We start from the raw sequence: 16,010 nt of genomic DNA on the forward strand, positions 1-16,010 counted from the left end.
CAGGTTACACATTTGACCCCAAACGCTCTGGTCTAGCCACAAGTTTTTTTTTTGTTATCAGTTGTGCCCTGCTCTTTATGGTCGTTGTGCTTGTTCCCTTTAAAGCTGAGAATGAAGGAAGCAGGATTCTGTCTCTCCTCCTCTGTTGAACAGCTTTGTGGAAAACCTTGCACTCTGCATGAAATCTTCCATGATGCTTCAATTAAACAATATCATTTGCTTTTACTAAGGCCTGCATAATGTAGTGCATGACATATTGTAGGTGGGGGATCTTGACCTCAGATCCCAGATACCACCCAAGTTAGCATAGTTTACATTTTCCTCTTTGCGTAACACAAGTATTTTGAAACAGATTTTTTTTATTTTGATTCTCTTGACAGGGGCTTTTCAAATAGAACTTGATGGACCTGGAGTTAGAAAATGGGAGCATAGAATAGGGAAACAGCAATGTTATGACTCCAAGTATCTAACGTAGCCTTACAGGTCTCTAAAGAAGGTGAAGCTCTTACTCGAGACAGGGAGTTGGCTATCTTAATCTAATGCCAACTTGTCCTGATTCCATATCACAATCTGCCCACCATTTACTAATCATTTACTTACGAACTTGGACGATCCCTCGTTGTCTGAGTATGATGGCCTTCCAAGTGCAGTGTTTTGGCGATGGGTCCACAGGTCATGGTGGAGTCTAGGCTTGGTTGATAGTGTTCGTTAGTTTCTAAAGTCGTTATGAATTCGTATTTAAATTAGCTTATGATCCAATATCGAGCCATGCAGGAATAATGTGAGGAGTAATTAAGAATCGAAACAATTTTTCCAATTTTCGTAATTATTTTCGTATGTCTGGTGCAAGTTTTACAATCTCGCAGTTTCTCTTCCCTCCCCGGTAGCAAGCGGTGCATTTGCCCCACTTCCGGTCCCTGGCCTCAGCTTAAGCCGATGAATTTCCTCTCTCTCTCTTATTATTGTATATATTATTATATATATTATAATATAATATAATAATAATATAGGTAAAGGTAAAGGTAGTCCCCTGACATTAAGTCCAGTCATGACTGACTCTGGGGTGTGGTGCTCATCTCCATTTCTAAGCCGTAGAGCCAGCGTTGTCCGTAGACACCTCCAAGGTCATGTGGCCGGCATGACTGCATGGAGCGCCGTTACCTTCCCGCTGGAGCGGTACCTATTGATCTACTCACATTTGCATGTTTTCGAACTGCTAGGTTGGCAGAAGCTAGGGCTGACAGCGGAAGCTCACGCCGCTCCCCGGAATCGAACCTGTGACCTTTTGATCAACAATCTCAGCAGCTCAGTGCTTTAACCCACTGCGCCACCGGGGGCCCGAATAATAATATATAGTAATATAATAATATAATATACAATAATATAATATAATATAATATAATATAATATAATATAATATAATATAATATAATATAATATAATATAATATAGTAATAATAGTTTTAAGCTGCTGGGCCAGGAAGACGACTATCTGGGTTAAGACAAGCCGTTTTAAAGCATTTTAAAGTGCTGACTCCATTCTGACTTTGGATTGTTTTTGGATGGACATCTCATTCTGGCTTAATCTTCTGCTTTTGGATGTGCTATGGGCTTGGGACAATTTTTTGATAATATAATATAATATAATATAATATAATATAATATAATATAATATATACAGTTGTTAGTTTTATCACACCAACAGTCAACAACAGAGGGAGAAGAAAGCTTCAGAAGTTTCCCCTGTCCCGTTTGGAGGGTTTTTTTGCGTATTGCGCAATCGCGTCCGCCATTAACGAATCGATTTGTATATTTACGAAATTTCGTAAATATCGAAATTTTGAAATTTGAAATTTCGGAAATCCTCTCAGATTAGAAACGTGGGCGCCCTCTAGATACGAAATGAGTTTAGAACCAAATTGTTTCTTGATCAACCAAGCCTAGTGGAGTCCTATTCTTGATCCACATGTTCTTTCACTGTGAGGACATCAGTTTCCAGGTGGAAGGCAGTCCTGGTCAGGGTTGGCTTGACGCGGCTTCCTCTTGGCACATTTCTCCTTTTTGCCCTCCATTCATGCAACACTGCTGGTCACAGCTGGCCTCCAGTTAGAGCTCTCAAGGGCCAGGGCTTCTCAGTTCTCTCTTGGTGTCTCTGCTATGGTTTTTAAGGTTGACTTTAAGCCCATCTTTCAATCTCTTCTCTTGCCCACCAACATTCAATTTTCTGTTCTTGAGTTGGGAGTACAGTAACTGCTTTGGGAGATGGCGATCTTTGGGAATTCGGAGAACATGGCCTTCAATGTATTATCGAAGGCTTTCATGGCTGGAATCACTGGGTTGTTGTAGGTTTTTTCGGGCTATATGACCATGGTCTAGAGGCATTCTCTCCTGACATTTCGCCTGCATCTATGGCAAGCATCCTTAGAGGTAGTTAGGCCTTCAGTCCAGCAGAGTTGATGGCGGAGGAGACTCACTTACTATACATCCAACAAAACTAGCAGTGTGGCATTCTCTCCCTAATTTTAACCAAACTCTGCCAAGCAACATCCTATTCATTTGATGCTATGCCATCTAGAAATCAATTGTCATCAAGGACCTGCCTGTCAAAAATAAGCAAACAAGAAAGTCACCTTCCCACCTTGCAAGCATGCACAAAGTAGCCAGGATTTCCCCCCTCAATGTGTGCTTCACAAAAGGATCAAGGCTAGCATTTAGGGTGCGAGGTGTTGAGCCATACAAACCGCCTTTCAAGTCTCTCCTTTAATTAGGACAGGATAAAGAGGCTTTAAACAATGTCACTCCAGATTCATTCTCTGTATTAACCTCTGTCATAAAGCAGAAGAAAGCAATCAGTAAGGAACCAAGAAGCAGGAGTTTGGTTTTAAGTTCATTTGTTACACTCACTGCTTTTGAACAAAGTCATCCTTGTGGCCCCTAAACTACCAGAAAGAACAAAAGTCAAGGTCACAATAGCTGGCTGTGTATGCGAGAAAGAGGAGGAAGGCAAAGGGATTATGATTACCCATTGGAGTTAACAGGCAGGGCATGCTTCTGGTCATGCCAAGTATGGAGTCCGAACTATATTCCTCATGACTTTCCAGCAATAGACTCATGACCAGCACAGCCTTCTATACTCAGAATGAAGCCTTAATATGTTCAGTTCATCTTACAATCCTGTGAGTGTACGCAGGGGCGGCTCGTCCATTACGCGAAGTAAGCGGTCGCAGAACACGTTTTTGGCCAGGGGCGCAGAGACACCTCTGTAAATGCCCCTCGACCGCCACTTGTGAGCACCCCCTCAGCTCACAACAGCCCTAGCAGTCCAGGGGGAGCCTTGGCTTTCTTGCTTCACTGTCGGGCGATCCTCTTCCCAAAGGGGCCGGGCCCTTGAGCCTCGCCTAGCCCCTCTCGTTCCTGCTCCACCCGGCCACCAGGTGCGCGAGCAGAGCCGGCGCTCAATCGTTCTCCGCGTTCGATCCCTTCCCCATGACCGGCTCCCTTTCCTGATCCCCTGGCGCTCCACCCACCTCCTCTCCTCTCCCCAATCCGTGGGTGGGCCAAGGGGTGGAGCCGCCACTCCTGGCCCGCTTCGGGTCCAGAGGCATGTTTGAAGACCCCAGCGTGCGCACAAAAAGTCGCCTCTTCTCCTGACTTTCTCTTCAGCCATTGGGACCGAGAGAGAGAGAGAGAGAGAGAGAGAGAGAGAGCCCCTCCAACTGGAGGTATCTCCCACCTCTGCTCCCTCCTTTGTTTTTGCACCTACCTTCAGGAAAGGTGGGCATCTCCACCTCTCTCTCTCTTGGAGAAAGTCAGGAGGTGACTTTTGGTGCACACACCGGGGTCTTCAGGCACGCCTCCGGACCCAAAGCGGGCCAGGCAAGGGAGCAAGTGTGGCAAGTGTAGTTACTGGGATGTATAGTTCACCTACACTCAAAGAGCATTCTGAACTCCACCAATGATGGAATTGAACCAAATATGGCACACAGAACTCCCACGAAGAACAGAAAATATATATATCAATGATTGGTTGGGGGGGGGGGCGCCAAAATACTGTTTGCTTACCTTTGAAAATTACCTAGGGCCGCCTCTGAGTGTACGCATCTGAAATGAAGGTCTGGGTAGAGGAGCCCGTCCTTCTTCTATGTCCTCCAGTGCCAATGCAAACAATGCAGCAGCTTCAATAGTAGATTCTGTCAGGATTAATTTAGTTATGTGTGTGTTTTAAATGTGCTTCTATGTATCTTCAAGATGGATTCCACTGTGTATTAGAAATGCTGTGGAAAATGTTCATACCATGAGGCTGTGATTATGTAACCTTGAGAGAAGTAAGATAAGGTTTGCTCTTGCTGGGAACAGAAGGGAGTAACTAGTCTCAGCAAGAAGAGATAAGCAGATGTGAGGAGACTTTCGTTTTGACTAGTTCCTGAATTGTAGCTGGCTGTAGTAAGACGTGTCTATTGAATGTGCTTAGTAAAACTTAGTTTATTTTGTAACTAAAAGCCTGCAGAGTCCTTATTTTGCAACACAGTGTCTGCTGATCTAGCAATCCTTCTGTGCACCGCCAAACTCTGACAGTCTAGACCAGACATGGGCAAATTTTGGTCCTCCCTCCAGGTGTTTTGCATTTCAACTCCCACAACCTCAGGCCCTTTCCTTTCCCCCCTCAACCACTTAAGCCTGTGGCTGTTAGAACACCTGGAGGTAGGGAGGGAGGGCCCAAGTTGGCCCATGCCTGTGCTATAGTATGTCATCCACCTACTGAAGGATGTTGTCCACGTATTGAAGGAATTGTGAGAGTTGGAGTCCAAAACACCTGGAGGGCCCATGCCTGTGTTATGAGTATGTCGTCCACATACTGAAGGATGCTGTCCATGTACTGAAGAAACTGTGGGAGTTGGAGTCCAAAACACAAGGAGGGTTCAAGTTGGCCCATGCCTGATCTAGACCGAGGAAAACAATAGCACCACTCAGCTTTGGTCAAGCCTCACCTGGAAAACTGTTTCCCATTCTAGGTACCACAATTTCAAAGACCTTTCCAAGCCGGAACATGTGCAGAGGAGATGGATCAAAATGATTAAAGGTCTGGAAACCTTCGATGGCTATTACCAGCAGTTTAGAGAGCTTGTTATGTTTAGCCTGGAGAAGATAAGGTTATGAAATGACAAGAAATCTGTATATGAATATTTGAAAGGATATCCTATTGAAGGTAGAGCAAACTTCCTTTATGTTGACTGAAAGAGCTGCTCGACAGGGGAATATGCCACCTGGTATGGCCATTTGTCAAGAGTGCTTGGATTGGGTATTGATGTATGGCTGGGTACTTAATTAGATGGCCCTAGGGTCTCTTCCAATTCTACCATTGGCATCATCCATGAGCTGACTTCATCCAACATCTCCACTGATGTCTTTTTCTTTTCCAAAGTTACTCAAGCAAAGACTTGAAAGCAATCCAGAGTCTTCTCTCTACATCTCCACCCATGTTACCTATATCTTCATCCATGTCGTATCCTAATCCTGTCCCTTTCCTCATTGCTTTTTCAAATAGAGAGCAATAGGAAAACATGTTGTATACAGAATATGGAAGTATGTAGAATCATATGGAGAACTTCTGTGACTAAAGAAAGCTCTGTGCTTCATACCATCACTCTCCACCTGTTGAAAACACAGCTCTCTCCTCTCATATCTTTGCTTCTTCTAGTTAAGATAATTAAAACAGGGCTTGTAACTCATTAATGCCATGGTCTATAGCCATGTCATCTATCATCCATCAACCAAGAACATCTATGATGCATCGGAAAAAGTAAGTGGCATGCCTCAAAACTCTGTACTGCAATACAAGTATTAGTAACGTAAGATGCCTCTTTATTTTTGAGATAAGGCCAGTCCATACAACTAGCTGAGCCCAGTTATGATATGCTTGAAGAATTCATTTGGCAGGCAAAATGGGTCATCTTTCACAAGACATTGCTTGTTTCATAACGTTCCTTGGATGAATTGGCTTTTAATGGTCAGCCATTACACCCAGACAGAGAAGACAGCAGACATTACAATGCCTTTCACTGATTCAAGATCAAGCAAGCGAAAAGCTGAGTCACAAAGTCAAAACATCGCATAGAACTAGTTCAAATCTCTCTATTGTGTGCCGCTCTGTGCAGGCCCTTGCCTTTTTCACCCCAGCTTGGGGCATGCATGGCTTGCAAAGCAAGCATATTCCTCAAGCCTTCCTGGCAGAGAAGAGGCAATATTCGAGAGCAAGTATTCATTTCAAATCTCTCTTATTTGAAACAGGGTTTTGTGCCACCCACTTCCAATTTCATCCTCAAGAGCTGCATCCTACTTCCCACACTGGCTATTTAGCATTCAAAATGGTACATTTAAAGACTCCAAGGGTTTCCATATTTGCCATCTCAGTCTATGTTACAAAAGCTTTAGAAAATGCCCATGCCCATCATGGATTGGGTTGCAACTCTCATTTTCACCACGAAGTTGGATGTCAAACGTTTTGAAATGCAAATCTGAAGTCTGACAAAGTGGGAGCCTGTACATGAAAGCTGATGGTCAACCAAGTTTTTAAGGTACGAAAGAGCATGTTTCTTCCTCTGCAAAGAATGTGGCAGCTGCAGAATGACCAGGAACGTATCCGAGCTGCAATTTGAGAAGTATGGAAAAAGCTTCCATAGTGCTTGCACACACAGAGACTTCACAATATCTTCTCTAGAGAAGCACTGTTTGCCATCTCGGGGCTTCTCCATTGGGTAAAGCCTTCTTTCTGCAGGCCTTTCAGCTTGTTCCCTTGTGAACAGTGCTGCCTCAAATACCTCTTGGGACACTTCGCTTACATTTTAGTTGCTGTTGTCTTCAAATGGAGTGTTTATTGCTTTTCATTGTTAATACAATTACTGCAAATAGCTGGCTTTGGCTCTCCCAACAGCAAAACAGGACAAAAATATTTATGAGTAAACAAAAATAATAAAATTAATGAGCCATCACAAGAATTTCCTCTGAGTGTATTGTTGAGGAGCGCAGGCATTCAACCACAGTGGACAATGATGCAACAGCAAAGTGCCAAGTACAGTTCCAAAGAGTTTGAAACAAGCCAGATTTGGTGCTGAATTCTTTCCCTGAGATATTGGCCGTCTACTCTCTGGTTCAGGAACATAGAAACCTCAGCTGCAGGATTGGATTTACAAAATGCATTTTCTTTTATGATGTTAAGTCCTTCCCCTTCCCCTTGAGTTACAAAATGCCATAATAATAATAATAATAATAATAATAATAATAATAATGGATGAATGCTACTACAGCCCAAGTTTGCCTATGCCTGTGCTATGAGTACGTCATCCATGAACTGGAGGGTGCTGTCCATTAGGCTTGTTTGATCGTGTTCGTTAGTTTCTAAAGTTGTTATTAATTCGTATTTAAATTAGCTTACGATCCAATATCGAGCCATGCAGGAATAGTGTGAGGAGTAATTAAGAATCGAAACAATTTTTCCAAATTTTTGTAATTATTTTGTAATTATTAAGACAGGAAAGAAGGAGAGAAAAGGTGCCAGCGTTGCCTTTCCTCCCCATCCTCCTCCTCCTGGAGATATTTTATTATCTTATTACTTATTTTATTTTATTATTTTATTATTTATTTTATTATTTTATTAATTTTAAGTGATTTTAATTTGTATTTTTACTAACTTAATGTATTTTAATTTCATCCTGAATTTATTTTAATTTGGTTTCTGTTAGTTGTAAGTTTTATCACCAACAGTCAGCAACAGAGGGAGAGGGATGCTTCAGAAGTTCCCCCTGTCCCGTTTGGAGGTGTTTTTTGCGCATTGCGCAATCGCGTCCGCCATTAACGAATTGATTCGTAATTAACAACATTTCGGAAATTTCGAAATCTTAAATTTCGGAAGTCCTCTGAAATTCGAAACGCTGGCGCCCCCTGGAAACGAAGCGAGTTTAGAACCAAATTTTTTCTTGATCAAACAAGCCTACTGTCCATGTACTGAAGGACTTGTGAGAGTTGAAGTCCAAAACACCTGAAGGTACCAAGTTGGCCCATCCATGATCTAGAAATTTTAGTAAACCACAAGATTAACATGGCGCAACATGGAATAGAGTGGTCAGACCAAGGAAAGCAGTAGCATCACTCTATTCTGCTTTGGTTAAACATCACTACCAATAAATCCCCATTTCCATGCTCTGTGCATTCATGTGGCAAAACATAAGGCTCCAAATGATCATTTGTTATTCTTTTACCTGTTGTTGGGTTATTGCACCTTTGGTTCACTAGATGATCAGAAAGGTAATACATTCCCAGGTCTATGAAAATGACAAAAGTCCACACGAATGACATATCCAGATCTGGAAACTGATGTCTACATTTGAAGTGTTAAATTTGAAGGGACTGGGCTCAGCACAGTGGGTTAAACCACAAAGCTGCAGAAAATCCTGCCAATCGAAAGGTTGGCAATTCAAACCCGGGTTGGGGTGTGTGCCAGCCATAAGTCCCGGCTCCTGTACACCTAGCAGATTGAAAAGTAGTAGATAAATAGGTACCGCTTTGAGAGGTGGGGTAATAAAAGGCGCCCATAAAAACATGCTGGCGATTCGATTGGGAGGATGTCTACAGACAACAAAGCTCCTCAGAAGATGGAGCGACAGCACCTCCCTGTGGCCAGAGTCGAGCACAGCCTGCAGATGCTGGAAATGGAAAAAGATAGGAAAGCCTTTATCTCTGTTTATGTATTGTCTGTCCCTGTGAATTGAATGTTTGCATTATATGTGTACTGTAATCTGCCCTGAGTACCCTTGGGGAGATAGAGCGGAATATACATAAAGATTATTATTATTATTATTATATTAGATCTGCCATACGTGTGAATGAAAACGTTGTTACGCAGCTACTGAGACAGTAATTGCCACCTTCTGCAAGTCTAAAATACTCAATTTTTGAAAAAAGGAAAAGAGAGAGGGGGCGGGAGAGAAATATGAAGCAGATGTAAAAGAATTTGGTAAATCATTTTAATTAAAAAAAAAGAAGAAGACCCAACGCAAAACTTTACATTACAAAAGTAAGAACAAAATATGTTACGATATTGCTAACACAGAAAGAGCTGTGTGGAAGCTAGAACAGCGGGCAAAACGGCACACACCATCCTTCCCAGACACGAAACCAAACCTTGTGAGTTAAGATTCAAATTTCAAGTTTCTGTCGCCTGCCCAGCAGAAAAGCCTGGCAAATGTGTTATAAGTTCACAAGAAAAGTCTCCTTCTGAAGCTCCGCGTCACAAGGAGCAGCAATTGGTCAGCAACGTCCTTGGTGAAGCCTATTTTCAACCCTTTGAGCCTGATTCAGAATAAATACTGGTTTCCTACAAATCGGAACTTGACCTGAGGATGATGGGCTCCATTCTTCTCCCTCTTCTATTCATTATGATTTTCCCTCCCTTTCATTACTAGCCTTAACAAAGGCTTACCATTGCACTGCACTATTGAGATCAGTGATTAATGCACTACGCTGTATACTATTAGAAAGAGAGTGAGTGAGTATCCGGGCACATTTGTGTTGGTGTAAATATAATAATAAGCCCTTGTTAAGACCAATAAGAGGCTGGAGAAAGAAGAAATGGGGAGATTTGTGGTGGGACAAAGGTCGAAGGGCATGTTCTTGTGCCTTGCTCCCAATTCATAAACCACGATCTGTAGGGAACCGGAATGGCCTTATCCTTCTTTGTCCATATGAAGTACCAAAATGCTTACAGAAGGCTGTATCATAATGTTTTCCCCAAAAGTGAAAAGTTGTTCCGAGCATGAGGAATGGATTAAGCAAAAGGAAAGGGGGGAAAAACAATGGGGGAGGGGGGAATCCAAACAGAAGCCTTTGGACCTAACAAATATGGTCTCTAGTGTTGTAAATAGATTAGAAATATGGTAATTAAATAATCTAGAAAACCCCCACACACTCTTACTCTGCTGTACATTTATAAACAGAAATATTTACAAAACTCTGGTTTTGTTTCCAAAAGAATGAGGTTTGTGGTTTGCTCATCATCGTCGGCTTCTTGCCCATTTCTTTGGTGGCTTTGCAAATTTCTGGATTTTAAAAAAAGAAACACAACTGAAAAAGTGACCAAACGATAAAGAAGTGGCAACAGGCCTTGGTTCTCTTTTGGAGTCGAAGCTCCAAATGTCAGAAGGGAAAGTTCCATAATTCTGTAAAGCTAAACAATAAATAAATCAACATTGTTAAACTCTAATTTTGATCCCTAAACATGTAAAAACAGGTTAAAATCTACCTTGCTGCATAATAAGCCATAAAGGTAATTTTATATGACGGTATGCACCTGGTAAATTCTGCCCTTGGCCCCAATTCAGCATCTCATGTAAATGATTAAATCCCCTATTTGTATAAAAAGAGGGCAGGCCAGAGTGACTTTGCAGCTCATGTGCCTCTAGAACTGGAACCCAGGGCATTCCTTCTGTGTCCTTCAACTTGCCAATGCAGCTTGACTGGAGGAAATGTTCTGAACATGGCTTTTGGGGATTTCTATTGATTTCCTACAAGCGGACTAATGATTAAAAAGCACAGGAGGGGGAAACCAAAACCAAAACCTCAAATAAATAAATAAATGGAATTACACAGATCATTAAATAGCGCTTTTGTAATCAACAAGAGATTTATAATTCTTTTTAAGTCACAGCAGCAAGACAGAGTAAGATTCACTTTACAATGGGTCCCTGAACTAGTAGAGTCAACTAGGTTGCCAAGAGTGTATTTTTTAATAATAATAAAAATATGGCGGCCATATGCAACTCCATTGTGCCAACGCACTGCACTTCAGCATGACCATGAACCTCCACCTGTCTGGAGGCTTTATACCAGTGGTTTTCAACCTATGGATCCCTTCCCAGGTGTTTTGTCCCACAACTCCCAGAAATCATCACCAGTTTACCAGCTTTTAGGATTTCTGGGGGTTGAAGGCCAAAACATCTGGGGACCCACAGGGTGAAAACCACTGCTTTAGATAGTAGAGAACCTAAAAAATCTGAAAAAACAAGCTATCGGAGGACTTTTCAAACATCTTTCAGAACACATAGCTTTTTAGAGAATAGGGACCTCTCTTGATCCTTGCAAAACCCTAGTCGTTCTTCTGGAATATTAAATAAAGAACGTGTGGCCTTTCCCGTGGCTCCAGAATGTGGGAAAGACCTGGCCATTCTATTTTTCACAAAAGGACGTGTTTTCCTTTGGCCAATTCTCAAAGGAGAATAATGGATGCCTGCCTGCTATGGGTTTCATGCCAACCATCTGTTATTTTCTGATGTTGCTTCCTTGAACCAAACCCAAGATTCAACAGAAGTCATTCATTTGTGGCTGATGTTTGCAATCAGCTAAAGGAAACAACAGTTATGAAAATGGTTTCTTTTCTCCTGACGTACCTGCTGAATAAGGAAAATTGACCCCCAGTTGCTTGCCTCCTGACACATCCTTCAAGAAAGAGGGCCTGACATACGCTTGACAAATGATAACAATTCTCCAACATTGTCACACAACTTGACTGGATCTACGGAGGACAACCTCCAGAGACCAGCCTCTGTGATGCTTTCAACTGATGGTGCTTTCTCTATCTAAAATGCCCACGACAGCCAACGTTACAATTTGCAATGCACTACTTTCAAGTACGAATTGGGGTTCTGCAATGTTAGATGTGCGATCAGGTGATGATTTCTTTTGGCTGCGACCTTGGACAAGTTGCATCAGAAGACACCATGGGTGCTACTTTTGTCATGTTTATGGCCAACCACTCCATGTGTCAAAACACAAAGAAATGTGTACATACAGCATTCACATTCAAGCTTTGCTCAAATCTGCCCGTCGGTAAGTAAAGCGGGTAGATGTCCACACCATTCACATTTCTCAGTTTTTTGAGATGTGAATCTTTTTCAGATGGTCCATTTCCACGATGCAGGAGTTTGTGTTTGCACAGGTTCTGCTCAATCCCAAGCTGAAAACATGACAGAAGAGCAATATCATGGAGCGAATGGACAATTCAGACTCTTTAGACCAGTGGTTCTCAACTTGTGGGTCCCTGGGTGTTTTTGCCTATTACTCCCAGAAATCGCAGCCAGTTTACCAGCTGTTAGGATTTCTGGGAGTCAAAGGCCAAAACATAGGGGGACCCACAGGTTGAGAGCCACTGCTTCACACCATAAATTGGTCTCTTGCATAGGAAAACAGAAGGCAAAAGGGAGCTTCAAGAAATACAAATTCAATCTTTTTGATATTCCGAAGAGGAAAACAAAAACAACAGCAATAAAGCAGCAATTCCAAGAGTAACAAAACATCACATTGAGGCCAGGGGTAAGAATGTGTGACAAAAATCACACGTGTGGTAGAGAAAATATAAAGTGAAGAAAAAAACTATTATTGCACATGAGGCACGATATGAGAAACAGGATGTGTAGGCTTTGAAATTCTGTTCCAAATTCTGTTAATGCTTTTATAGGGGGAAAAGAGAGACCACAGAGGCATCTCAGCAGTGTAAAAACTCAATTGCAAACAGCATCCTGGCATCAAAGGAAGGGATAAGACATATGGGCTTCCAAAAGACAATAATTATGCTAACAATACGACATGTATCTTTTGTAAACAAGAAAGAAAAAGGAGGGAAAAAAAGAATTAAGGTGGCAATGTTTTAAAAGAGTTGCCATGCTGAGAGTGAATGCTGACATCCGAGCTACAAGCCTGAGGAAAATTCTGTATTGGGGAAAGCTGTGTCCATTCAGTGAACTGTTGGGACTCCTGACAGGTGTCGTCTATATGGGTCCTCAGTACAGAAACCGTACTAGAGGCCGAATCCACCAAAAGGAGCATCTCTGAAATGCCCCACAAACAGAGGAACCCAAGAGCAGTGCCTAACCGCTTGCTCCCTCAACTCTCCTGCCTTCTGTTTGTCTAGGGTTACTTTAGCTTATAGAATTAGGGATGCTACCCGGGAAGTGGAAGGGCTTCCTTGCAAGCGATGTTACTTCCTTCATTCCAAAGATGCAAGTTTGGATGATTTAAAAACAAACCAAAGCTCCTGCAAACAAACCAGGAAGAAAAGGTACGTAAAAAACCCACCATGGCAGGGTTGTTTAAAAGAGCTTAAGTCGTGTAAACCTGGACCAAGAACGTGTAATTTCAAAACAAAAAGATCTTCTAGCATTTGGTATAAAACACCTCCTTCTCCTCCTCCTCTCAAGGAATTGTATACCTGCCTTCTGACTTCTTGGGAAAACAAAAAACAAAAAATCAGAAATTGCATAGGATATACATTGTGCAAGGTGACCAGCCTTTGAAAGGTATCTGGAACAGAAACCCATCTTGCGTATTTTGTCCAACTGTCTGGTGAAACTGTCAGATGTCGTCAAATTTGTGTTTTAAGTAGTCTTTCATGACCTTGGCAATCGGTAGTTCGTCAAGTAGTTTGAGGTTTTGAAGGCCTATACACTGGCGGATTTTGATTCGGCATAGATCTTGCAGGTTCCGGGGCTGCCCTGAAAAGAGACAAAAGGGTGAATATATCATTGAAAGACCAGCATCAAAAAAGCAGAAGTGAAACAAACAAGAACATGGCTCGCCACCATGAAACGGAAGAGCTAATTGTTTAGACTTCATGGGGGAAATTACAATTTTCTGTTAATCTGTTTTAAGTCAAGCAATTAAGCAGATCCTTCATTGTCCCACAATCAGACAGCCATATAAATGTGGATGCCCACGAGTTTAAAGGAGAAATTCTGCACGTAAGCTACCGTATACGCTCGAGTATAAGCCGACTCGAATATAAACCGAGGCACCTAATTTTACTACAAAAAACTGGGGAAATGGATTGCCTCGAATATAAGCCGAGGGTGGGAAATGCAGCAGCTACTGGTCAATATAAAAATAAAAATAGATACTGTGACGATGTGTAATTTTTATTCATATGGTTATGTGTTGTTTGAACAGTAGTTAATAAATGGTAAGTATGTAGGATTATATTTTGTTAGAGATCGTGGCAGGCTTGGCTTGGGATGAGTTGCCATAGCAACAGGGGCGGAGCCAACTGCCTCTTCACGGGGCAGCTGTTTGAAAGTGGCAGTCTGTAAGCCGGAGAGCTACAGGAAGGGACTGATTTCTCTAGTGGGAGAAACAGGGAATTAGTCTGTGACCAAAGGGGTTACAGGAAAGGAGCTGGTAGTGATAAAACTACAGGGGGTTATTGATTCTGGGTAAAGAATCAAACCTCTTGGAAGTCTGTGCCTGAGGTTACTCATGAAACCTTACTAATGTAACCAGTCAAGATTTGTGCCTCTTGTGAAGAAACAATCAAATCTGTTATACCTTGCTTGTTCCAATAAAATTGTTACTGTTCTCCTCAAGCCTTGCCTGATACAGTTTCTCTTAATTCAAACAGCCTGCATAAGAAGTAAAACCAAACCAGGGACAGAAAACGTTACGCTATCAATACTTCTGTAAATAATAGTCCCTTTATAAACCAGCTCATAAGCTGATGTTGATCATTGCCAGGCTTCCCTCATAGATTTGGTGGCCGTAATTTTACCCTCCTTCACAGATACCAATACAATTATATTAATTTAGGCATCAGCAGGTTACATGTTTTTTGAATATTTACATAAAACTGTAATTGAAGATAAGTCCAACTTTGATTAAACCATTATTCTAACCTTCTTCAATGTAAATATGCTTACATGTCCTCCAATAATAATAGAGTAAAATAATAATAATAATAATAATAATAATAATAATAGAGTAAAATAATAGAATAGGTTCTTGTGGTTTTTTTCGGGCTATATGGCCATGTTCTAGAGGCATTTCTCCTGACGTTTCGCCTGCATCTATGGCAAGCATCCTCAGAGGTAGTGAGGTCTGTTGGAATTAGGACAATGGGTTTATATATTTGTGGAATGGCTGGGGTGGGGCAAGGAGCTCTTCCTTGCTGGAGCTAGGTGTGAATGTTTCAACTGATCCAGCAAGGAAGAGCTCCTTGCCCCACGCCAGCCATTCCACAGATATATAAACCCATTGTCCTAATTCCAACAGACCTCACTACCTCTGAGGATGCTTGCCATAGATGCAGGCGAAACGTCAGGAGAAATGCCTCTAGAACATGGCCATATAGCCCGAAAAAAACCCACAAGAACCTAGTGATTCCGGCCATGAAAGCCTTCGACAATACATTAAAATAATAGAATGTAATAACAACAATACAGTAAAAGAATAAGTGTAACAATAACAACAATAAATAGCGTAAATAATAAATGTAATAATAACAACATTAATAAAATAATAAATAACATTGACTCAAGTATAAGCCAGGGAAGACTTTTTCAGCCTAAAAAAATGACTGAAAAACTAGGCTTATACTCGAGTATATACATATGTAATACAGCACTAAACTAAGCTTGTCCATTTCACATTTGACAAAACATACATACACAACCTCTTAACAATTTGAACTAACCACCAAATAAGATGAGTCAAAGTACAGTATCAAACTTATAAACCTTCCTTTTCAAGCAGCAGTGCCTGGTATCACTTTACAAAGGATTCCTGGGACTTTGTATAGTTTTTGCATTGATCTCTAAACACTGACAATCCCAAACAGAGTTTATGAATGTTCAAATACAGATCTGCATTCCTGTAAATATAAACCTGTAAATATGCAACCCTGTAAATATAACACCATTGAATAAGGGCAATGTTCAATCAAGTGTACTTTGCATTTTCAGACTGGTCACAATAGTCACAACTGAACAACACAAGTTGGACATTATAGGAAAAAAAAAAAACACCCGACCTTGCTTACAGATTACAGAACAGCATTCCAAATTCAATTCACACTTAGGGCAGAATTCCTGAGGGGCTGATTATTAAGTGTCTTGACATTTTCGCCTGATAAGCCAAAGCGCATTTCCTGGGAATGTGCTAATAATGGGCATTTCCAGTGTTAAGCACCACTTGCCACA

General features: G+C 41.5%; 1 protein-coding gene across 2 annotated transcripts in view; it reads right to left on the minus strand.

Moving 5' to 3' along the window:
• Positions 1-9,006: 9,006 nt before the first annotated feature.
• The window catches only part of ASB7 (ankyrin repeat and SOCS box containing 7), a 47,509-nt gene continuing 40,505 nt past the window's right edge, over positions 9,007-16,010 (minus strand). For both annotated transcript variants that reach the window (XM_060755670.2, XM_060755669.2), the window contains exon 6: positions 9,007-13,538. In XM_060755670.2, the coding sequence (XP_060611653.1) occupies positions 13,399-13,538 (140 nt within the window). In that variant the 3' untranslated portion in view covers positions 9,007-13,398. The remainder of the gene's footprint in view (positions 13,539-16,010) is intronic.

The sequence above is a fragment of the Anolis sagrei genome, chromosome 9 (assembly GCF_037176765.1).
Source record: "Anolis sagrei isolate rAnoSag1 chromosome 9, rAnoSag1.mat, whole genome shotgun sequence".
NCBI lineage: Eukaryota > Metazoa > Chordata > Lepidosauria > Squamata > Dactyloidae > Anolis > Anolis sagrei.